Source organism: Leopardus geoffroyi, chromosome A1, assembly GCF_018350155.1.
Source record: "Leopardus geoffroyi isolate Oge1 chromosome A1, O.geoffroyi_Oge1_pat1.0, whole genome shotgun sequence".
NCBI lineage: Eukaryota > Metazoa > Chordata > Mammalia > Carnivora > Felidae > Leopardus > Leopardus geoffroyi.
Window position 1 is genome coordinate 28,080,926 of NC_059326.1, and position 25,006 is coordinate 28,105,931.

Below are 25,006 nucleotides of genomic sequence, written 5' to 3' on the forward strand. Positions count from 1 at the left end.
ACAATTCAACCGTTGAGCCCTGGACCAAAGTGCCACAGGGGCCCAGAGAAGGGACTACCTGATTGACAGCCATGAGAATAAAGAAAGCCTCTGGTTAAGGGTGATGTTTGAGCTGTAGCCTCAAGAATGAGGAGCAGAGGGGCGCCTGGGCGGCTCAGTTGGTTGAGCATCCAGCTTCGGCTCAGGTCATGATCTCACGGTTCACGGGTTCAAGCCCGGCTTTGGGCTCTGTGCTGACAGCTCAGAGCCTGGAGCCTGCTTCAGATTCTGTGTCTCCCTCTCTCTCTGCTCCTCCCCGCCCCCCCCCCCCCCACCTCATGCTCTGTCTCTGTCTCTCAAAAATGAATAAACATTAAAAAAAAAAAAAAAAAGGAATGAGAAGTAGATATGAGACAGGGAAGGGGGTAGGTCCGCCCAGAACCTCATACAGACTCACAGACGTGAGGAAGCACACTGGTGCTCAACGAGGCAACAGCTGGTTCTTTAGGGTGAATGGGGCATCGTGTGGAGAGGCCACAGGTCATCGTGTAGAGATTTCAGGAGAAAAACTTGCAAAAAGAGGTTGATGCCAGCAGCTCTTTTGCACTTCATCTGTTTGTGTGGAGAAAGGATGTAAGGCTTGGGGACAAGTGAATGACGGGACTGTAACTGTGTTTTACAAAATTGTCCTGCCCAGCGCCGCGGATGAGGATTAGAAGCAGCACAGCTGGGAATAGGTAGGAAGAGCAGACTAGGGCTTGGCCACATCAACTTGCTGCCCTGAAATTGACTGTTGTGCTGTTGAAACTTGTCTCTTAGCCATCTTGATGACCAATGTTTGCAGTCATTCGGGCCAGTTGTGCAGCTGATCCAAAGCAGCTGTTAAGTCATCTGGGAATGCAAAAGGGCTACCGATCTCATGTTTTCAGTGGGCAAACAAGTTTGCAAGAACAAGCCCTGAGTAGGGCTGACGTTAAAGCAACAGAACGTTTCTCTAGTGGATCCTCGGTGTATTGACTAGAGCAGCAAATTTAAGGAGGATTTCAGATAACATGTGTGCAATGTTAGAAATCCAGCCCCAATGTGGTACTTGTAAGCCAAGTAAGCACAGTAGCAAAGGTTCAGGTGAAGGTCACACAGCTGTGAGCGGATAGTGCCCAGTGGAGTTTGCTGCAGAGAAATCTTCCGGTTTGAGTTCTGCACACAAAAGGGGCGTAAAAATCCGTAACAATATGGTCTTCCATAAGCTAAACATACAGCTCCCTCTGCTCTCATCTGAATTCTGTCTAGAAGCCGGTTAGTGAGATTTGTCAAACTTACTCTGTGTGCCACGGGGAGTCCCCGCCCCTCCCCCCGCAAGGGCACTGGCCAAGCCTGGGCCAGTTATGCTTTTATTTCTTCCTCTGAACATTGTACTGGAATTTGATGTCTGGGACTGCTAACACCGAGGGGGCGAAGTCAACACACGATGGAGAACCAATCAAAGAGAACAATAGAAGTAGATTTGGAGCTCTGATGTACTACACCTGTAGCCTGATTCGCCACTGGATTTCTTGTTATACAAGGAAACAGATTTCCTAACTTCCTGATTGTTCAAGCCACTTGAGTTTAGGTTGTCTGTTATTTACAGATAAAACATGCAAAGTTATACCTACCAAATACACATGGGCGCACACACACGAAATATCTGTTCTCTCACCAGTCCTTGCCATCTGAAATGTTTCTCCTTAGTGAACCATTCTTTTCACTGGGGAATTTTCTTTCTACTATAATACACATATCTCAGGGTGTCCGGGTGGCTCAGTTGGTTAAGCAGTGGCCAGCCAGCAGTGGCCATCAACTGTGATGATCTCACAGTTTGCAAGTTCGAGCCACACATCAGGCTCTCTGCTGTCAGCATGGAGCCTGTTTCACATCTTCTGTCCCCCATCTCTCTCTGCCCCTCCCCTGTTTGTTCTCTCTCTCTCTCTCTCTCTCTCTCTTTCTCTCTTTCTTTCTCTCTCTCTCTCTCTCTTTCTCACTCTCTCAAAACTAAATGAACAACACACATTCTCTGGAAGATCCTCTTTAAATCTTTTCATTTTTCTAAAAATTGTTTTAAGTGTTGTTTAATATTTTATCGACTCCTTAACAAATGCTAGACCTTGGAGGCTGTGAGGATTTTTGGTTAAGGGATGGGAGTGGTCTTTAAAGAGTTGCTTACAAAAAAATGAAGGAGAATTGTCTAAGCCACTATCTTCTTGGACTCCCTTCACTTTCAGCAGTAGGGCTCAGCACAGGCTGATCGGCTCCACCAGGCAAAGGGAGGAAAGCCAGAAGTGCCCAGTGGAGAGGGAGGACAAGGTGGGTTTGGCCCTGAGATTCTAATTCATTGCTACTTGCCTGCAGGAAAGAGAAAGTGATCCATTGCCACTGTGATTAAAGTGTACTTTTTTTGCCTTTCCCCTTTCTCTTCCACTTTAGTAAAGGGAAAGGTTGGAAGAGATAAACTCAGTCTCTAGAATGCGAAACCAGAGTTCAACAGGAGAAAAAAAAAACTTCAAAATGTCAAATCCTAGGGGCGTCTGGGTGGCTCAGTCAGTTGAGGGTCCAACTGCGGCTCAGGTCATGATCTCCCAGTTCGTCAGTTTGAGCCCCGTGTCGGGCTCTGTGCTGACAGCTCAGAGCCTGGAGCCTGCTTCGGATTCTGTGTCTTCCTCTCTCTGCCCCTTCCCCACTCAGGCTTTGTCTCTCTCTGTCTCTCAAAAATGAATAAGCATTAAAATAAATAAATAAAATGTCAAATCCTAGTAGAATTAATTTGAAGGCTTGCATCACCATTGAAAGCAGGACATGCATTGAGCTCATGGACCACTAAAATCTTTCCCATAAATGCTTGCTGGTTTGGGAGATGGCACCAGAGAGGGTATGAACGAACTGGAGGAGGAAAGCAGCTTCAGGGAAGATACTAGATGCCCATCAGGTCAAACTGTAACTGCCGTGAGTGACTTCAAAACCACTGACCCTACCCAATCCATATTACAATTTATTCTTTCTGCCATGTTTGCACATTTCTTTTACTTGAGTTCTCAAGAGCGCAAAACAGGTGATGTCGCTGTGATCATCTTAATTTTGTGAATAAAGAAGTGGAGCTACAGAAAGGTTAAGATAGGAAACAATTGTTGGAAAGGCAAGCCTAGATCTCTATTCTCCCAACACCAAATTTGTTCATCTTTCCACTCTGTCATCCTTCCCTTCTTGGGATTCTATGTAAGAAGGCACCACACCTGAAAAAGCTCATGAGGCAAAAGTGGTTTCTTTAGCTCCATTCCCCTTCCATCCCACACCCAATTCTGTGTAGCCCTAGTAAGAAATGAGGGCAAAAATTCAAGGAGCAAAAAATTAAGAGCCACACAGCAAATAGTGGGCTATGGTCTGTCACATTGTCTGCAGCATCAGGAGGGCAGAAGAAATTCTAGTAGTCTTACATTCTAATCCCAAACACACACACACACACACACACACACACACACACACACACACACACACATACACGCTCCAGATGTCACTTACTATTTATGAATCTATAAAATGGGATAGTAACAGTCACTACCTAGAATTGTAATGAGGGTTGAAGAGATTATGTGTGAGAACAGCCCTAGAGAGATTTCCTAAAAGAGAAGAAGCAAATCTGGATATTTCTTAATCATTGATTCAGGCAAAGAAAAATGCATGAAAACGCATTAACAGACTATTGATAATCTTTGACAATTTGATGATGTAATACAGTCCATCATTATTTTTCATGGAAAGACTAAAGACTACATACATCGCTGTGTTTTGCAGAGCCAAACTGGTTGGGCTGGAGGAGCAGGTGCCTGGGACAGTTGAAATATAAGAAAACAGAGATGGAGGTAATATATTTACTTTTATATATGCCAGGAAGGAACTCATTTTGCACCTGGGGCCGTCCATAGGGGCCAGGCTCCCAAGAAGCATATTCTTCCAAAAAAAAGGGAGGTGATCAACTATTTGGGGGTGGGGGTGGGGGGTTCTGATGAACTTGAAGAATCATTTTACTGAGTGTGATATGCAAGTTTGGACCAGATCATTACTGTTCGGGGCAGTCCAAAGGAGGCTTAATGCTGCCACAGGCAGTCTCCTCTGCCCATTCACATACATCAATCTCCTCTCCTAAACAAATTGTGAACACATATTTTTAAATATTCATTTAAAGTGGGGTAAATTGGTCTATGCCTTGTGGTTTGGGGCCTACATTCTAGACCCAGAGTATTCAATGACTCATTCCTTCCAGGCACATCAGTGACACCACAGATCTCTGTAGGTTCCCTATAAAAATAAGATTATGTCATATATGGCTTTAAAAAAAGGTTTGTGTTCCTCTCTTTAGCCAGAAGCCTACCCCACTTTTTAGTCGAGGAGATGCTTTTGACATTGTAACCTGCATAGTTGAACTTCTATGGGCCAATATCTGAGGATTAAATAAGAATTCCTAGCTTTGGGGGCACCTGGATGGCTCGATCTGACTCTGGATTTCTGCTCAGGTCATGACCTCATAATTCATGAGTTCAAGCCCTGCATCATCCGCGTGGAGCCCACTGGGGATTCTCTGTCACCCTCTCTCTGTCCATCCCTCTCTCTCTCAAAAATAAATAAATAAGCATTAACAACAACGACAAAAAGGAATTTACTAGGTTTTGAAACAATAAAGTTTCTATTCTAAAGGAAAAGCTTTATCACCAACCCTTATATCAGAAACAAAAATGTTCAGCTTTGAGTTCCTTTTGACAATTCAGATGAAAAACAAAAAACAAACAAAAACCTTATTAAACAGCCATGCCATAAAGGATACCATCTTTACCCAAGCAGTTTGCACGCCAAGGGAACATTTCAATTAACTTGTCTCTGTCTGTCAAGTTTACTCCCCCGTTGAGGGCAGAAAATAAAGTGAACAAGTTGTCAAGTTATCTTTAAAAAATTAACTTGGAACCTCTTGGGTTTAAGGCGTTCAGGAAAACATTCTCCTTTGAAACTGTCCTGCTTCCTCATTTTGTCCTTCTAGAATCAGGGAGAGTGGTGAAGAAGCCAAGTATTAGGAGGGAAGGAGGGAGTGTTGGATGTGAAATCTGCTTTCTGCAAGGTTGTAGCCCCTAATTCTGACTAAGTTCAAGGCTGGGAAGGGTGAAAGGCAACACCCGGGGGAGAAGTCACTTCTTCCTGTTCTAAAACGCCCGCCTTTCCAGCTGATGCAGTCTCCCCAGGCCTCCAGGGCATCCTATTTAAAAAACAAGCAGGCCTTGGGGCGCCTGGCTGGCGCAGTCGGTTAAGCGTCCGACTTCAGCCAGGTCACGATCTCGCGGTCTGTGAGTTCGAGCCCCGCGTCGGGCTCTGGGCTGATGGCTCAGAGCCTGGAGCCTGTTTCCAATTCTGTGTCTCCCTCTCTCTCTGACCCTCCCCTGTTCATGCTCTGTCTCTCTCTGTCCCAAAAATAAATAAACGTTGAAAAAAAAAAATTAAAAAACAAGCAGGCCTCACATTGTGGGGCCCTAGATTGATTTAGCACCAAAAGCTGCCATGTCGTTTCTTTGTTGAAAACATTAGTTTTAATGCTCTTTATTATTGAATTCAATGGCAGCGTAACAATAGTCAGGGAGATTTTGGAAAGAAGAAAACATCTATAATCCCATTTCCCTAACACAATAACATTCTCATACACGTCTATCCCCTCTGGGATCTGTCTCATGCATTCACATTTTCAGAATTTTACAGATCTGGGGATTTTTGTATCATTCAGTATTTATGAGTTGTTTTCCCGGCCCCAGCCTCTTCTGATGGTTTCCTTGTCCCTCCGTGAAAGCCATAACCACAAGGAGAAGGATATCAGGGTGACTGGCCCTATTAATAATTGTGATTTGGAAAGCATAGTAGGTTGAATGGTGGCCTCAAAAAGATATGTCTACATTCTAAACCTAGTACCTGTGGATAATACTTTATTTAGGAAATGGCTCATTGCAGGTACAATTAAGGATCTTGAGAGGAAATCTTCCTCTTTAAAAAAAAATTTTTTTTAATGTTTATTCATTTTTGAGAGAGAGAGAGACAGAGACAGAGTGTGAGCAGGGGAGGGGCAGAAAGAGAGGGAGACACAGAATCCGAAGCAGGATCCAGGCTCTGAGCTGTCAGGACAGAGCCAGAGGTGGGGCTCGAACCCATGAACCGCGAGATCATGACCTGAGCCAAAGTCAGATGCTCAACCAGCTGAGCCACCTAGGGACCCTGAGAGGAAATCTTTTTCTATTATCCAGGGGGGGCCCTAAATCCAATGACAGATGTCCACAACTCCCACCAGAAATGCAATAAAAACTTTAATTTTGTAGGCTCCACACTCACCATGGAGCCCAACACAGGGCTTGAACTCAGAACCCTGACATCAAGACCTGAGCTGTGATCAAGAGTCAGATGATTAACCAACTGAACCGCCCAGGCACCCTACAATAAAAACAAACTTATGAAGATGCTGGTTACTTTACCCAAGATTTCAGCATCACAGGTATGGTACTGATCTCTCAACCCCTGCCCTTCCTGCCATCACCCACCCCCTGGCGTGCAGGCGGAGCTCTTGCTAAATGCCAGCCTTGAACACCTCCACGGGCAAAGCTCCATCAAGCTTGGCTGCCTTCCTCTGAGCTCTGGAACTTTGGGTAAGTAACATTTTCTCCATCTGGTTCCCTGTCTATTACGGAGATGAATTCTTTCAAATTGGTTCCTTTTAACTCCTCATCCTTGAGCAAAATCACATTTGCCGTTAGAAAGAAGAAGCAAATACAAATCCTGGTGGTGGCCATCAGCAGAGCCACAATGCTCTGGGGTGGGGTGGGGAGCAGAGAGGGAGAGACTTCACAGGGAGGGAAGGTATGAGAGGGCGCATAACAGCCTGTCCTAATCCCAGTATAGTCTCATGAAAGTAAACAGCCAACACAAACACAGCATTCTTAATTGGATTCAAATATGATTTCATTCATATTTCAGTGAAACAAACCCTCACTGTGTTAGGTTTATTCAACAGCACCATTGCTCATGCTTCTATTGTGGCATTAATTAATTCTAGTTTAGTTATGGTTTGGTTTTTAGATGTTTATTTCCTTCCTGAACTCTGTGTATAGCTGTATTGGGTTGAATAATGTTACCTAAAAATTCACATCCACCCAGAATCTGTGAATGTGACCTTATCTGGAAATACGGTATTTGCAAAGTAATCAAGGTGAGATGAGGTCATGCTGTGTTAGGGTAGGAACTAAATCCAATGACTGGTGTCCTAATGAAGAAAGGATGGTTGTGAGATACACAAGAAGAAGATCCATGTGACAATAGAAGCAGAGATGGAAGCAATGCATCTACAAGTCAAGGAACGGGACTGCTGAACCCATCAGAATCCTAAGGAAGGATTCTCCCCTAAAACCTTCAGAGTGAGCATGGCCTTACCAACACCTGGATTGCAGATATCCAGCCTCCAGAACTGTGAGAGAACAAATTTCTGTTGTTTTAAGCCACTCGGGTTGTGCAGTTGTTACCTATTGCAGCCCTAGAAAATTAATTTCGTATCTATCCTAGTGTCGCTAATAATGCTTTGTGCAGGGCTTTGCTCCATATGGCCATGCATGGCAGCTAGACGAAAAAGATAACATATGTGCTTGGGGGGGGTGCCACGGTGGCTCAGTTGGTTAAGTGTCTGACTTCAACTAAGGTCATGATCTCCCGGTTCGTGGGTTCAGGCCCCACGTGGGGCTATGTGCTGACAGCTCAGAACCTGGAACTTGCTTCAGATTCTGTGTCTCCCTCTCTCTCTCTGCCCCTCCCCCACTCATGCTCTGTCTCTGTCTCTCTCTCTCTCTCAAAAATAACGTTAAAAATTTTTTTTCAATGTGCTTGACTCTGGGGACTAAGTGTGTAGCAAATGGGGTGGGAAGACAATACTGGTGGCCCCTATTTGTTGAGCCCCTCGCATGTGCCAATCCTCACAACTTGTCAACACAGGTAGGTTGACTCCTCCTTCACAAGGTAAAAACCTGAAATCCAAATGGTGGCCACCTGCCCAAGGTTATCAGGCAGCAGAGGGTAGATTCCAATCCTGGGTCCGGCCGACACCCAATTTGCAATCTTTCTTCCAAAAGATGTGTACATTTCATGAGGAACTTCCATTCCACCAACATATAAGATTATTAAGTTCAGGCCTTTGAGAAAACGAAGCTTCTGCAGAATCCACAGAAAAAGGAAAAAAAGTAGGCTTTGCCCAAGAGAGTGACATACCATGATTTTAAGGCCCTCATAAGAGAGTTAAAACTATCAATTTTTTTCAGGGGAAATTACTGTCTCTGAAGCCGGCCCTGATCCTCAGGTTCTTAGTTCTGGATGCTACTAATGGAGTAAATAACGACTAGCTCATTCCTTTGCCCAAAGGAAAGGACACCTCTTTCAGTTTTCAAAACAGAAGATTCTACAGGATTTCTCTATAAACACTGAAAGCCAGTTGCAATATGAATAACATTATAACTGGTCCTCATCTGATAAGATCACAGAGGCTGTCGCTACTAATAGCTGGAGTACTGGTCAAGACGCTGACCGGCTCCTGTAAAGAAAATCCGTCAGCAAAGGAGAGGGGAGGGGAGGCGGGTAAATGATTAGGAAATAGAATTTTTAAATTACGAGAGTAGAAGTATCATCAAAGTGTTACTAATCAGAAGGATAGATTTCTGTTTCATAGCTAAAGTCTAGCACTCGCTGTGTACAAATTTTTTATTGTAAGAAGTGACACAAGCCTAAATCATCATAATGTGAATCAATAACTAATTAGCATTTATAAATGCAGCTTCTGGGAAACGTATTTCAGTTTCATAGCAGAGAAGCCAGAGCATCGATTAGCGAAGCCAAAAGTGAGGCTGACACATGCTTGGCCTGCCCCGAGTGACCCTACAGACTAAATGTGGAACGGCAGGTTGAGTCAGAGCTGTGTCCCCCACAGTGTGCCAGTGTAACCCCAAATCAACAAGTAGACCCAGAGAGACAGGATGAGGCTTGAAGTGCTCAGGTTTCCCCCTAAGTCACTGGGAATGGGCCATCTTCCCTGGATACTTTGTTTTGTTTTTTTTTTTAATTTTTTTTTCCAACGTTTATTTATTTTTGGGACAGAGAGAGACAGAGCATGAACGGGGGAGGGGCAGAGAGAGAGGGAGACACAGAATCGGAAACAGGCTCCAGGCTCTGAGCCATCAGCCCAGAGCCTGACGCGGGGCTCGAACTCACGGACCGCGAGATCGTGACCTGGCTGAAGTCGGACGCTAAACCGACTGCGCCACCCAGGCGCCCCACCCTGGATACTTTTCTAGGCGGGCCTAATGTAAATGCAGGAGCCAAAAGGAAGCAGGAGCAGAGTGAGGAAAGCAGCTTCACGGAACAGGAGCTGCCTCACACGTAGTGTTTTGGAAAGATGCAAGTGTGCTTGAGTCTGGTGGGTTTGGAGAAGCCGACTCACAAAGACAGACGCCTTTAAAATTCGCATGCGTTCCTTCCTTCAGATTTGGCATGTGTTAGAAAGATGACTGACGTGGGATATTTGCAACGAGCACACAATCCCACTTGCCAGAGCGTCCGGTGTGTGTGTTGGTTTCCTGACATGATTTTGTCAGTCCTCAGCGCATTCACTTCGTCGCTGCTGAGTGTTGACAGGCTCTGCTTCCATCTCAGTCAGATGTGGCAGCCTCCTTATTCCTCGAGGGCCACTAGAGAAACGGAACGTTCCTCTGAGGCAAGGGCCGGGGATTCGAGGCGAAAAGAAAAAGATGAAAACACGTAAGAAGGATGGAAATGGGGAAAGGGGTGAGTGAGAAGACAATACAGCAGTAAAATAGTGTGTGAGGGGAAGTCGGGTATTGAGTCCTGCATTTCAGATCCCGGAAAGCCTGGAGCATCACTAGAAAAGAGGAAAAGCCTTTTCTATACCTCCACACCCTTGGCACAGCCCCTTGTTACAGCTTACTCCTTCAAGGCACAGGCCAGTTTACACCAACATTTCATTAAGTCATAGGTTCATTCCAGCAGAGCTCTAACAATCCCTACCAGGTTGTTAACATATGCAAGTTCAACGTCACAGTCAGGCTGGATTTTCGAGGTTTTCTATAAAGGATCTCCCTTAGTATTGCAGACCATCCGCCATGTTAGTTCCCCAGTCTGGCTGGTGCCACCATGTATTATCGCACAAGATCCTGGGTTCTTTCCAACCCTAGACTTTGGGTTTTAGCTCATCTTTGAGAGATTGCACGTCAGTTGCCTCTAAATTAAAAATAGTAATGGATATCCTACTCTATATTCACTTTCGGAACCTTTCAGCCCACATACTATCCAGCCCAATTTAATTTCTGTAACTTCTGTGATTCCCAGGATTGGGTTCAATGGCCATTTCTCTGATACCACAGCATGCTCTACAGGTCCATGCCCTGGAGCTCACCTCCCACACTCTTATGAGGCTCCTCCCCACTAGAAGGGAAACTTCTCAAGGGTGGGAAGAATGCTGTAGAATCCTCAGTGCCTGATACAGTGCCTAGCACATAGTTAGTGCTCCGTAAATAATGTGGAACAAATGAAAGTTATTCACCAGTGCAAATGACAGAATCACATCATAGGAGCCAGGGCAGCTAATTAGGTTCTTTATATAACAACATTTTGTGTCCGTGGAGAGTGGAGAAATTCCGACTGCACATCATTTTTCCTTAAAGCAAGGCTCAGCGATTGGGATATGCATCACTGAAATCATATTTTGTGCCAATCTACTTCAGATTTACTGATAGGTTTAAAACAATAGGTGTATTTTGGACAATGATTGAGTGCTACAATCATAGCTTTGCTGTTTTCAATGTACAATTTCTTCTTTAGCATCTGCTATTTCTTTCCTCTTTCCATTCTTCACAACCATCAAGAAACATTTATCCGCGAATGTCAAGTGCCTTATATTATGGTTTCCTGTGCCTTCCTAAGTTGCTTGTTTTCTTACATCTCTTTCAAGTGAGTAACCAGCAGAGTTGGGACAGCTCCCCACATAAATTTCCATGAGGTCGAGGATCTAGTCCATGGCTAATGTTTCCTCACCATGGTAAGCTATAAAATGTTCAGGGGCCCCTCCAGGTCAAATGGTTGTCCTGCAGGGCATTAGGAACTTGTGCACAATCTCATTTTCTTCTCGTGACATAGCATGACACAAACTGTTCTTTTTTGAGCGACGAAGCCTCTATTTTCGATCTGGCTACGTTCTTGCATACAAATCCCTTATAAATTATTTTTCAAATTCTGAGGTTCACTAATTCAATTAAATCCATTCTTAATTTTTAATTAAATCTGCATTTCTCCTGGTAACCTTTGGAAAGATGGAAGCCACAATACCATATTGGAGAGAATGGAACCACAGAGCAAGACAGACGGAAAAGAGAGGCACAGTATCACAAGGCAGGTCCTCTTATAAATTTATTTTTGTACCAAAAAAATGAACATTCAAAGGCAATGTTTTTACTGTACAATATAAAATATCATCTCCTATATTAAAAAGGGATTTTTTGCTGATAAGCCACTGATAACTTTTCCATTAAAAAAAACCCCACAAAATTTACAATTTGCAGCACTTGTAGAAAAAACACCTGTTCAATAATTATATAAATACTCCTGACAGATTCCAGTAGCCCATTATGTATACTTTTTGGCAATGTCAGCTTTCTAAAGTCAATTAGCTTCTAAATTTGAAAGGCAGCTGGTGGCCAACATCCTGCTTATTATTCAAGGCATCCATTTTAATTTTTTTGCGCAGACTTGACAAGCCTGAAAAATCTACTAAGTTAAAAAGAATAAAGAAATATGATACAGTTGATAGTAGCAAAAAAAACCACATTTTTTTTCCCCCTTAGCTGCAAGTTTTCCCCAGGGGATTTACAAAGTGCACCAGTTAAATATGTCTGTACATTTAAAACATTAAATATGTCAACAGCAAGACATTTTTTAAATATTTTGAATCAAATACTATGGCACAAATATAATTTACAATACTTTGCACAGAAAACATTACATCTGAAATATAACTTTAGATATCATATAAAAATACATATATTTTCTCTCCTCATTAGAAAAAGTATTTATCTGCAGGTTCCAGCATGATGTAACAATTCAAAAGAACTTAACCCTTCTGGTGATCATCCATTTGCAATGAGAGGACACCCTCTCCACTTGAGTGGCACCGTGGCGCATAACCACGGGCCAGATCCAGAGAATTAACCCCTCCCGTAGTCCGCATGAAGGCAACCATAATTGCTCCTATGGCCTAATTCTAGGAATTCGTTACAAAATTTAAAAACCTTTATGTCAGAAAGCCCTCGGACTGTAACAGCCTAAGCCAACATCTCCCATTGGCTGTAAATACATGTGCTCTCTATAGTCAAAAGCATGGAAAGAGTCTTCTTGTACCATTACGGGTCATACCCCTTAGTAGTCTCACATCTATATACATCCTTCTTGGCTTGTTTACAAAAAATTTTCCATACCTCCTAGGAAATACATAATAACGCTCCAAAAAATGGGGCTCAATCTATATCTAGAACTTTAAAAGCCCCAAAGTATGTTGCATCTTGATCTGGATCCAGTAGTGAAGGGTTGGATACCTCGATGCTTATTTCCTCACCAGACCGTAGTTTAAAAAATCCTCCAACATTTATGGAATAAAAATGGAATTCAGAATTCCCTGACCAGTATTTGGTGCTACCTCCTTTCATCAGGGTATGAGAGCTCGGGATTTTGATGCTGGTTTTAGTGACATACACCATCAGCTGAAGATACTCTGTGGCGAGGTCTCCTGAAGTTTCATGATGTCGAAAGCAAATGTTGGCATACAGGAAATAAAAGCCATCTTGGTTAACTATTAGTTTTCCATTGCTGAAAGTCATGTTGGAGATCTTGGCCCAACCTCGGTCATGGTACCAGGAGGACAGGCTCACTTTGTGGGAACCTGAGGGGAGGAAAGGCACATGATTTAAAATCTGTCCCTCTGAGGAGAAGGACATCCTCACGATTCTATGAGGTTGGGGAAAAACAGCATAATAGTCATGGTTCCAATCAGAGAATACCTCGTCAGAATTTATTTTCTAAAAGGGCAGAGCAACATTAAGATGTGCTTACCGCTCTCTGCTAGACACCTGAGAGAGTACAAAGACAAAAACCCAGTTTTCCTTCCCTGAAGGGGACTACAGGACATGACCCATAGGTGTGGTGTATTCAGATAAGAAGCAAGGCATATGCCCTGAGAGCCAAGGTGCAGACAGATAATTGCCATGGGAATTCAAAAGAAAGAGAGTTTGGTTCCTCCCAGAAGAATCAAGAATGACTTTGTTGAATTGCAACTGAGTCTGAGAACTTAAAATAGGTACAGGAGTCAGCCAACAGAATCAGAAAGATCATTTCAGGCTGAAGACAGAGAATAAGCCAAAGGCAGTTGATACAGGAAAGCAAGAGACAAGTATAGGAAGAGAATTTCCAGACTCTGCTTGATTCCAATGGTTCCAATCCCTGTCCAAGAATAGTATATTTCCTGAACTCCATAGCTTATCCACAGAAGGGTGCTAGAGTGAGCCTGAGAAGCCATTAGAGGCACTGCGGCCTCTAGGACCCACGGTAGCACTTTTTTCTTTTTCATTGGAGGTCCCGCCTCAGATCATCCCAGATTATAGCATCCAGAATGTAAATATCACCCCAAATGTAACTATCATTTCAAATGTCAGTATCATCCCATGGTCCCCAGTGAATCAAGACAAGACTGCAAGACTCACAAACAGTAGTAAAATAATTCCTCCAGGCTGGTAAACAGCCACCTAAACCATCGACAAAGTAAACAAAATTCAAGAAGTTTCCCATCTGAAATTATCCCATGTTTCCCTCTTCTTACTCTACTCTGTGTTCAGTCTTTTTTCTCAATTAATGACTTGTCTTATAGTTTATCTCCTATGATGACTCTTAACAGAGAGAAGCAGAAAGGTAAAGTCTACTCTCTCAGTGGGAGAATTAGCTAGTATTAGACCAAGGGCTCAGACATATAGCCTGGAAAGACAAGAAGGGAATATGAAACAGAGAGGGGAGAAAAGACAGGAGCCTTGACCACATATCACTCCCACTGTTAGCCAGTCCATTGGAAGGAATGTCCATATTCCCTACTAACCACCTCTCTTTTTATTCATCCACTCATCCATTCACCAATCCATTAGTTGATCAGTCATTCAATAAATATCTGGGTGGGGTCTTCCTATGGAGATTCACTCTGCCCATAATAAAGAACTTTATCAAGCACTATGACCTCAAGGCATTTAGCACTACTAGTGGAGAAAATGAGAAATAAGCAAGTAAAATAAAATAGAAAATAGAGTAGTTTCATTGCTGCATATCGCGTGGCACTTGGTTGAAGTTCAGTTAAAGCATCTAACTGCCAAGTGAAAGCTGCAGAAATTAACGGTGATCAGAAGCACTCGGCCCACTGAGGGGACGAAGGAACCAGGGGACAGGGAGAATCCAATCAGATGTGGATGGGCTGAGAAAAGGAGACTGCTGTCCGCAAGGAAAACCGTTGGTGCAAAGAATGGAATGCACACAGCATGCAGAGAAGAAAGGGAGGAAAGCCGTCAGCATGAATGCGAAGGAGGACTCAAGAACAGAGAAGGGCAGGAGACAGGAAGAGAAAACTATCCTGTGATCAGGTTGAGGGACCTCGCGTGACAAGCCTGGGTTTCCATGACTGATGAGGCATGCTGACGACCTTTCACCCCAGCCCCTCATCCCCGGGGTCAGTGCCAGTACGTGCGGGACAAGAGGCTTCTCCAAATATTTAGCCTGAACAGCCCCCTTAAGAAAGCCATGTCGTCTGGCCTCCCAAAATACTTCCCAGTGCATTTTATTCAAGCAGCTTTGAGAAAAGCCATAAGCTAGCAATCAATATAAGGCAGATTCTCGGTTTTTTCTTATGTTTAAATAAACAGAAAACAGAGGCCAAAAATGAGCATGCCAAGTTAAAGCCCCCTTTCTCTGAAGACCAGTACTGGCCCAAACCACGAGAAAAATGGACTCAAGGAGCTGTTGGCTCAGCCAGAGGAGCAAATGCTATTTTCTTAAACAGAAGCATACACTACTGCATTTCACTCAGTCACAAACTCAATAACCGTCGGAAAATAACTAGGAGTTTTGCCTTGTTTTTTGGCAATGATTTGATGCTAGGTGCCTGAAGAGAACGAAAACACGCTTGCTATTGCCAGACTTTGGCACACAGAGCAATGCAATATTTATCATATGCCGTTTAAAATGAACCGGAAAGATAAATGCAGAGTACATTCATAGCACACACAGCTGAGACGTCAGTATTAATTTGATTGCATTTGCTAATATGCAAAATAGTTTTCACTCAGAAAATTCGTGTAGCGTCAGTGTGAGGCACACACACATGCACAGAGAGAGAACATTTGTTTATGAAGCAGGTACCTGGGACAGGACGGATAGTTTAGGAAAATGTGCTACAAACCGAAGAGCTGGCTTCTCAGCTTCTATGTCTACAGTCGGGAAACATCTCTCTGCGGCCCATGCTATGATAGTGGCTGCAAAATCATTACCAGAACTTGGATATTTTTTTTTTAACTCCAAGAAAAACGAGCCTTAAATGATTTTTAGAACAAAGTGGAATATGGATAATTATTTAATTAAACTCAAATAATAATAACAACTTGCTTTCATGGAGTGCTTACTGTGTGCCAGCTTCTGTAAGAGCATGCTCCGACATTGCCTCATTCAGTCTCCACAGCCACCCCACGAGGTGGATGTGATCACCATCCCCTGAAGAAGCTGATACACAAATGATTCCAATAATCTGCATGAGGTCATACAGCCAATGAGGTACAGTGGGCCTCACACCCCGGCTGTCAGACTTCAGAGCCCCTGCTATTAAAACTACATTCATCTATTTCTTACAGGAAAATAAGAACATAAGAGCTCTGAATTTACTTCTTTCTGACAAAGCCAACTGGCCACAGGGTCCTAATATGATAGACTGTAGTGTAAAAACAGTGGACTTGGGAATGAACTAGAGTGGAGTTCAACTTCCAGCCTTGTCACCACCGTGACCTGGGCAGATGTACCACACGGACCTCAGTTTCCTTGTCTGTGAAATGAATGACAATCACTCACCTTGCGTGCTTGTAGCAAGGATTGGAGATAATGAATTCAGTGAGATGCCTGGTACATCGGGTACGTTGAACAAAGGTCACGATGATGAGGATGGTAATGTCAACTGACGCCCTATCATAATCTTCTTTGTAACCTTTTTGATGTTCATCTATCCCAAGTAGAGTGGCCAGTGGGGATTACATGATGGAACAGCAGGGGCATTAAAGTAGATAGAGGCACAGAGCTCTGAGTTTCTTCATTTCTAAAAGATAATCAGCTTTCCAGTGCATTGAGCTAAATTCTTGCCCAGAGAAAGCGGTAAGCCCTTGGAGAAGGAGGAATATGTTTCCTTTTCTAGGGGGCTACTGCCTCTTAAATATTACTCTGTCAAGCCCCTACCTGGAACTCTGCAAGAGATACATCCATGAACTTCATGGGTTGGCAATGGGGATGTATCAGCTTTGGTTTGGGTAAATACAGATGAACGTAACAAGAGACTGTCCTTCCCAGTTGTGCAACCTCAACTGGCAGTCATTAAAAATAAGCACCCATTCTGATGATCTGAAATTGAAGTGAGGACATCCATTCTGGCAGAGTTGAGAATAACTATTTCCACAATAGAGATTATCAACTGAACGCCAAATGATCTTTCTTCTGATCTAGAAGTTAAGGGCTCTCACAATTTTAGTAACAGGACAATAATAGTTTTGAGTATTCAAATGGGCTGATGAAGGACTTTTGAAATCTTTTTCAGGCTGGATGCTAATGGAACTTACCTGATGGGATGTCAGTGGCATTAATAGTGAGATGAGCAAAAGGCTGGGTATCAGGCTTGTTGCCCCTCCTGGCCAGTTCTAGCCATGAACCTTCCATCATAGCTGGAGATGAGAGAAACCACGTTAGCCCAAAGAGTTCTGGCCCTATATGATTTCAAATATTCATGCAGATCCGTGCTTACCTTTCTCTGCTCTGATGTGTTGTGATCTAACTAGATGTTGTAATTCCTGAAATAAAAAGAAAAAAAAAATCTTACTTGTATATTCACTCTTTCAATCAATCAGTAAGAATTTAGGACTGTTGGAAATACAATAAATTAATTTTCTTTCCTTCAAACTATGCCAGACATATATAGGCAGTGAAATTCTTTGGTGTTCTAGGTAGCTATCAAGAGAATTTCATCCCTAAGAATTATGTCTATATGCTTAAAAAATAGACCACACACATGCCATCTAATAAAATACTTTGGACGATAAGAGGAAATAAAAGACAATGTAAATTATAAAACCTGGAATAATTAAACATAATTAAGAATTTGTAGCAGGTACACAAATGAAGATGAAGTTACCCAGGAAAAAAACAATTACCACAGAATATATAACCCTCTTAAATCTTTAGGGAGGCTCTTTTTATATCTATTTCATTAGTGAATTCCTGTTATGACACTGAAGCTTGGCCCACAGCAAAGAGAATAATGCCCATTATTCTCTTTGATTAATTTTTTATTTAAAAATATCACAGTGTATTTAAAGTACTATATGGAAGTCTAAGAGCTTTTGGAGGATCAATAGTTAAGTTTAGGGGCGCCTGGGTGGCGCAGTCGGTTAAGCGTCTGACTTCAGCCAGGTCACGATCTCGCGGTCCGTGAGTTCGAGCCCCGCGTCAGGCTCTGGGCTGATGGCTCAGAGCCTGGAGCCTGTTTCCGATTCCGTGTCTCCCTCTCTCTCTGCCCCTCCCCCATTCATGCTCTGTCTCTCTCTGTCCCAAAAATAAATAAACATTGAAAAAAAAATTTAAAAAAAAATAGTTAAGTTTAAATACTGCCACAAAGAGGTTTAGAAACAAACCAGAAAAAGATAGAGCACAAGTATATAACGAGCATAGGTAATGGCGTAACTCAATTTGAGCCCTGAGGATGAAGCATCCAACTACATGCCCACCTGAATCAAGACCTCAGCTACTGTTAAATAGTAAGGTGGAGTAGGTAAAACATCAGGTTTAACTTCAATTCAAATCCCTTATCAGCCACCTACTTATACTAAGGACATTCATAGCACCTCCTCTATTATAAGGTGGGTGTTAAGATTAAATGACATAATGCATGTAGGCACTTAGCAGAGTGTCTCTGGTAATTCAAATACCTAGATACTAGAAACACTCTGGAGAGATGCCTAATTCCTCTGTTACTGGGATGACCATCCATGGTAACCTTCTCCTCAGCCCCCTGTCCCATCCCATGGTGTTTAAAACATCAACCATATAGCTTAAGTTCTTTGAGTGTCTGGAGAGAAGGGCTTTGAGATAGGTGATAGATAGATAGATAGATAGATAGATGATAGATAGATAGATAGATAGAGGCAAACGTAACTTCAACTGTTAACAGCTGGAAGGGTTCTAGAGATAAGATAACACTGAATTGTCTCTCTGCCTTCAGGACTCCCAAGAGAGATAAGAATCTATACTTTTAAAGACCCTTGGAGAAAACAGCACAACTGTTTTCTGTTACCTAAAGAAGTCAGTCTGACTTTTACAAGGAACCATGGTTGCTCATCCAGGGCTACATTGTCCCCTTGCCTTGACCCAGAACATGCACTACAAAGCTCTGGGAGCATGGTTTGCAGGAAGTACTAAGCAAATTGTGGCAGCTCCTTTTGAGCTGTGCAATGGCCCTTACCAGACCTTCTTCTTCCCACTCCATCCAAGATTTATTTTTCTCCCCTGCTGCCCTCCAATCACCCAAGTCTCTTCTTGTGACCTTTTGATTCCCAATGGTACTCTGATTTCTGGAATGTCCTGTATTTAGTCTCCCCTGTATTTACAACAGAGATTTATATATACAAAATGTACCTTTATACATTGTGTATATTTTTATGCATATATATGCATATATATATACATATACACACAATGCATCTTTATACATTTTACATATTCATACATTTATAATGGAGATATATATACTTGTACATTGTATATATATATTTTTTATATTTTATTTTATTCTTAAATATTAAATTTATTGTCAAATTGGTTTCCATACCACACCCAGTGCTCATCCCATATATTTATACATTAATAGTATAATATGTCTTTATAGATTGTGAATATCTTTATACATATGTATATGCAATGTGTCTTTACCTGATTACTATCTCTTAAAAGATTGGAATAGGAACCTTGATGACAGAGTAACAGAAATTTAAAGCTACCTTCATTTTCCCTCTAGCCCTGACCTGCCTCATCCTCAGAGGGGAGAGGGAGGAGGGAGAAAGGAAGCAAAATTAAGTGTGTCCACAAATGTCTGGTTCGTGCTGTTCTATGGAGAAAAACACACATCTTATGGAGAAAAGCATGGAGATTACCTATATGCCAGCTCAGTAGTTCTTGGGCTTGAGCGCACCCAGAGGGCGTGTTGAAACACAGTGTCTGACCCAGTAAGGTCTTGGGTGGGGCCTGAGAATTTGCATTTCTAACAGGTGCACTGGTGCTCCAGGCCTGAGGCCTCAATTTGAGAACAACATTCCCTCTGACATCCCAAAAGATTTCAGAGATGGGCAAATCTGAAATACGTTTGAAGCTTCGGACCCAGGCAAAGAAGCAGCAGACTAAAGCCAGTGATGAAATGGGCAGGGAAAGATTGTTCTCTCCCACCTGGGAAAAAACTCCTGCCCATTCAATCAGTGACTTCTAGGTCAGAACCGTGACAGAAACTTTTCATTACAAGAAAATTCAATAACCAGCACCAGTCAGAAGCACTTTCAATGACTGCTTAAAAAAAAAAAAAAAAAGCCAAATACCAAAAAAGCCAAAACAAAAAATAAAAAAAAAACCAAAAACCCTAATGTGTCATGACCCAGGATGAATGAAAACTCTAGCTAGAGACCCATTAGGCAGTGCAGTTTTCATGTTATATTTGTTTTTAGGTATTCAAGACTTGCAGTTCCTCTCAGAAACCCTACAAGGGAAGTTTCCATGTGAAAAGGGAGTACGTGATGTGTGTAAAAGCTAAAGCTTATACATTTGTACACACAATATATCTTTATACAAGCATATATCTTTATAGCCATATATATATATATATATATATACACACATGTGTATTATATATATATATATATATATATATATATATATATATATGTTTATGTATCCTTACTCCCGATTTTCTGGACTCTAACATGAGTGTTATTTATGTGCATGGATGTCAACCATGAAGAACATTCTTCTCAGACTACTCCTTTAGGGTACCCAGGCCCCAACTCCAGCCAGTCTAACATAACTAGTCTGATACTGACTTGGTATTTTTAAAAAGAATCTAAGTGATTTTTTTCATGTTTATTTATTTTTGAGCGAGTACAAGCAGGGGAGGGGCAAACAGAGGGGGACAGAAGATCCAAAGCAGGCTCTGAGCTGACGGGGGCTCGAACTCACCAACCGCAAGATCATGACCTGAGCTGAAGTCTGACACTAAACCAACTGAGCCACCCAGGGGCCCCTCCAGGTGATTCTAACATAGGGCAGGCACTGACAAACATTATTACTAATTAAGTGCTCCCGTGAAGGGTTGTTTGGTGACATCTTCTCTGGTCACAGATTAATTATATTCTCACAACTTACATATATTCTGCATATTCGTACTGAAAATTAAATTACCCCTTACATTTGTAGCCAACAAAGTAGTTTCCCTTGTATTGTCATATTTGATTCTTATTACAATCAGAGGCTGGGTAATTATCACTAACCTGATTTTTCAGACTGGGAAATGGAGGCTGAAAGAGAATAAGGACTGCCCTAATTAAGGCTGGGACTAGAACCTCTGCCTTCTGACTTCTCTTTTAGAGCTCTATGCCCACCTCCCTTTACAAGATGGAGTCCTCAAATACACACCTGAAAGCTGGCAGAAAAGTTTCGTGGGCTCGTGATGAGGTTCAGAACCTGCTACCCCAAAATATAATGTCTTGGCATATTGAATATTTTTAGCTGAAGGAATTTGAGAAATGGCAGGTGCAGTAAGGACTCCCTGACCTTGTCCTTCTTCTCTGAAGCAGGTCATAAGACCGTCATGAGAGAGTGCTGTCCTCATAACTGGCGGAAAGGAGCATCCTTATCTCCAAGATGTAAGGATGCCAAGAAGAATCTGAGGGAATGGGCCTTCCCAGTTTACTTAGCTCAGACCCTTTGCCCTATCACATTTTCCCACTTCACCAAACCTGGTATAAAAACCAGTCAGGTTAGGGGCGCCTGGGTAGCTCAGTCGGTTGAGCGTCCGACTTCGGCTCAGGTCATGATCTTGCCCTCTGTGAGTTCGAGCCCCATGTCAGGCTCTGTGCTGACAGCTCAGAACCTGGAGCGTGCTTCTGATTCTGTGTCTCCTTCTCTCTCTGCCCCTCCCCCACTCATGCTCTGTCTCTCTCTCTCTGTCTCTCTCTCAAAAATAAATATACATTAAAAAAATTTTTTTAAATCAGGTTAACCATTTCTTCAGGTCTTCATTTCTTTATGAAGTCTATATTCAATAAATGTGTATGCTCTTCTCTTATTAATCTTTCTTTCATCAGTCTAATTTATGAAGTCCCAACTGGAGAACCTAAGTGGGTAGAGGGACTGACTACACCTGTCAAGAAATCCTTAGAGGGTGTTTTCCTCCCTGAAGTAGAAATTCTAAAAGGAGGTTTCCTTTCCCTGGGGATCTGGTGCCTAGTACCTGCCAGCAACCTGGAAAACCTGACAGAAAGCTGCCTTTGTTTTTAAGTTTTTACTTATTTATTGTTGAGAGAGAGAGAGACAGAAAGAGATGGAGAGAGAGAATCCCACACAGTGCTGAGCCTGACATGGGGCTCGAACTCACGAACCAGATCATGACCTGAGCTGAAATCAAGAGTCAGAGGCTTATAACCGACTGAGCCACCCAGGCGTCCCAAAAAAGGAGTCTTGACATCAGGAAATAAGGTCTTGGAATTCCCAGGGTCTTCAGAAAATCACTGTCTCAGACCAGGCTGAGCCATGTTCAGGGCTTGGCTGGTCAACCGCCCAAACTACAGCCTGCAGACCTTGGGCATGAGGGGCACCGTGTCTCCGGATGGAACACTGTCAAGCCCACTCCACACAGCAGGAGCCACTCGGCTTCGTCAGTTTTCTCAAGGATCAGATACTTTGCTACGTATATACCGACCACGGACCTTTCTTGAATGCCCCCTAATATTTTTAATTTTCAAGATTACAGGAAACCTTCTAAAGGAGCACTGGTACTCCAGCCCAACTGACAATTCCATTTGTTGTCTAAGCAGTGCACTTACATTTATTTTCACCCACTTTAGTCCTCTACTGCTGTTGCACTAATTAGAGTATCTTAAAATGTGCAGTTCTTTATTCCCAAACCTTATCACTCAGACATCGCTTCTGGTTTCTTTGAATTCAAAAAGTTCTGATCATTTAATCCGGGGAAAACAGTACAAAGGATATCCCATCTCCTTCCCTCTGAACAAATTATTCAGATGAAAGAGATCTTTTTTAGACTGTTGTGTGTGATTTATCCTACTTTAAAGCCAGCTGTAAGTTCAAAACAAAACAAAACAAAACGCACTCTCTGGATAAACATCCAGTGCATAGTGGATCATAAAGAAGTACAGGTAGTTGACATACCTCCCAGCAGGAAGCAGGAAGTTTCCAAGGTGAGGAAGTCAGGCAGAGGGTCCTCCTAAGGTCTCAGGTCTTTGCTAAGAGCCACAAGAGAGAAGCCACCGTCTGCTCCCCCAGGAAGACCAGCGATCTGCCTTCTCAGAAGACAGCGTGTTTAGCATCTATTATGTGCCAGGGACAGAAAGAATGGCCCCGTGGTTTCTATCAACCATCCATGACAACTAGGATCATTACCTATAAGCTACCAAGAAAACTCACACGAATGAATGAATTTATTTTAAGGTCACGCTGTAACAAGTAGGCTTTTCAGCAAAATTATGCATTTTTAGATAAGCGTAATTTGGACCTAAATTATGATAGCTTCATTTAACCCTTCAAAACAGGACAAGAAGGAAAGCAGACAGAACTGCTGGTAGGCAGCCAAAGAAATTGCAGCCAAGTCAGGGACGAAAGCCTCTGACATACTGCCACCTAGCGGACGCCGTCCCGCATTGACAAGCCTGGGATGCCGCAGCCAGGCTCTGCAGATTTGAAACTGCTGTCGCCCCCGCTCCAAAGTCTAAAAACAATAGAGATGAGGAGATTTCACAACATGTTTTAATCTTCTCATTGTGGTATTTTCCTATTTAGACTGAAAAACTCAGTTTCATCTTTGCTGTCGGAGTACGTCTGAACAGACAGGAAAACAACCGATACAAAAAAAAATTTTTTTTTTAATTTCGACTTTTATTTCACTCATAGAGAAATGTTGTGATTTCACAATTTCTCCTCCAGGAAAGAAAGCGCACAAAGGATCGATGTGATTGTGTAACTGTGGTCTCTAGGATTGCTTCTTTTCAGCTTCTCCCGAGCTCAAGAGCCAAGAAGCACCCAACCCAGAGTGTGGCAGGGTAAATTTGAAGAGTACGGACCGTGTCTTCAATCTGATGCAACAGGCTCCTTCAGACATCTTCTAACATATTTTAGGGTCTTTCGCCAAACCTGGGGAGGTGGGAGACATCCCAGAACTGGCTCGATCTTGACAGTCAAAGCCACTTAGGAGAGATCACACTCCATAAGAATAAATACAAATACCTATGAGTATTTTCAACTCCTTTGGGTAGTGAGGAGGATTTTGCTCCAGGTAATTTAAACAAATTACAGCAAATGTTCAGCCCGCCTTTGAAAACTCAGTTGGACGACTGCCCCAAACAAGACTTTGAGAACATTCCAATCCGACAGTGAATGTTATCAAGTGGGTCTTATTTGCTTGATTGCAGTGTTTTATTATCTTACAAAATGATACAAGGAGATTTCAGCTCCCACCAGAGGACATTCCTAGCTTTAAAGATTCCCGGAAAAGGTCAAGTTGCTGGAGGCTGGGCGTCTCGGACTGAAAAGTCCCACCTGTGCATTGTGCTGTGAATTGTGCGATCTGCGTGGTGCCTGTCAGTCAGAGCACAGAAGAAGCAATTTGTACGGCCAGATGCCTCGGAAACCACTGGCACCAGCTCGTAGCTGGGGTCTCAGGTGGCTGCCTCCCTCTGCAGTACCAGCAGCAGCTGCAGGGACATCTGGCTGGTTGAACAAGGATTTAACACCCCGTTTGCCAGATATAATACAGGGTTCATACACTTGTTAACATATGTAATGCGTTCGTTTTAACATCTTAATGATACCCTTCATGTAATTCTTCTCCAACCTAGTTACAAGAATGGTGTATTCATCAGCCGAGTTAGCACATGAATACCACACATGGGTTGTTTCTGAAAATGAATAGGTTTCCTATTCCTGCAGAGAAGTCCTGCAGACTTCCGCCTCGCCTCGTGAAGCGCTCAGAGGTCCATCCCCTTGGTGCCACCAAGTACAACTGCCTTCCTTCAAGCTTTCCTCCTTTCTCATCAGGATTAGGAGAACAGCCTCCTACCTCTCTGCCAGGCTCTTGCTTTCCTCCAACTGATCTCTGCTGCTGGAGCAATCCTAAAGTACACGGAGGAGTATGTTCCCTCTCTGAACATCCCCCCGGGTGCTGCGCACGGATGTCGGGGGCAAGCCCACAGGCCTCACCTGGGCTTACAAGGTCCCGTACGATGTCCTGGTGACCGCTCTGTGCTCTCTTGCTACTCCTCCCCGGGGCCCCCAGACCCCACCTCTGAGGCCACTCGGGACACCACCGGTGCCAGCCATG

The 25,006-nt window shown here is 43.0% G+C and overlaps 1 protein-coding gene and 1 long non-coding RNA gene across 2 annotated transcripts in view; one reads left to right on the forward strand and one right to left on the reverse strand.

The window, feature by feature from the left end:
* The first annotated feature begins 6,395 nt into the window (after nucleotides 1-6,395).
* LOC123597987 lies at nucleotides 6,396-11,372 on the forward strand. Its single transcript, XR_006712345.1, has 3 exons — nucleotides 6,396-6,529; nucleotides 8,337-8,402; nucleotides 9,721-11,372. It is a non-coding gene; the product is annotated as an uncharacterized LOC123597987 (long non-coding RNA).
* Nucleotides 11,373-11,477: 105 nt separating this feature from the next.
* TNFSF11 (TNF superfamily member 11) overlaps nucleotides 11,478-25,006 on the reverse strand; it is a 32,824-nt gene continuing 19,295 nt past the window's right edge. Inside the window, exons 3-5 of the mRNA XM_045477611.1 lie at nucleotides 17,162-17,207; nucleotides 16,980-17,081; nucleotides 11,478-13,015 (exon numbers count right to left, since the gene is read on the reverse strand). Of these exons, the coding sequence (XP_045333567.1) occupies nucleotides 12,594-13,015; nucleotides 16,980-17,081; nucleotides 17,162-17,207 (570 nt within the window). The 3' untranslated portion in view covers nucleotides 11,478-12,593. The remainder of the gene's footprint in view (nucleotides 13,016-16,979; nucleotides 17,082-17,161; nucleotides 17,208-25,006) is intronic.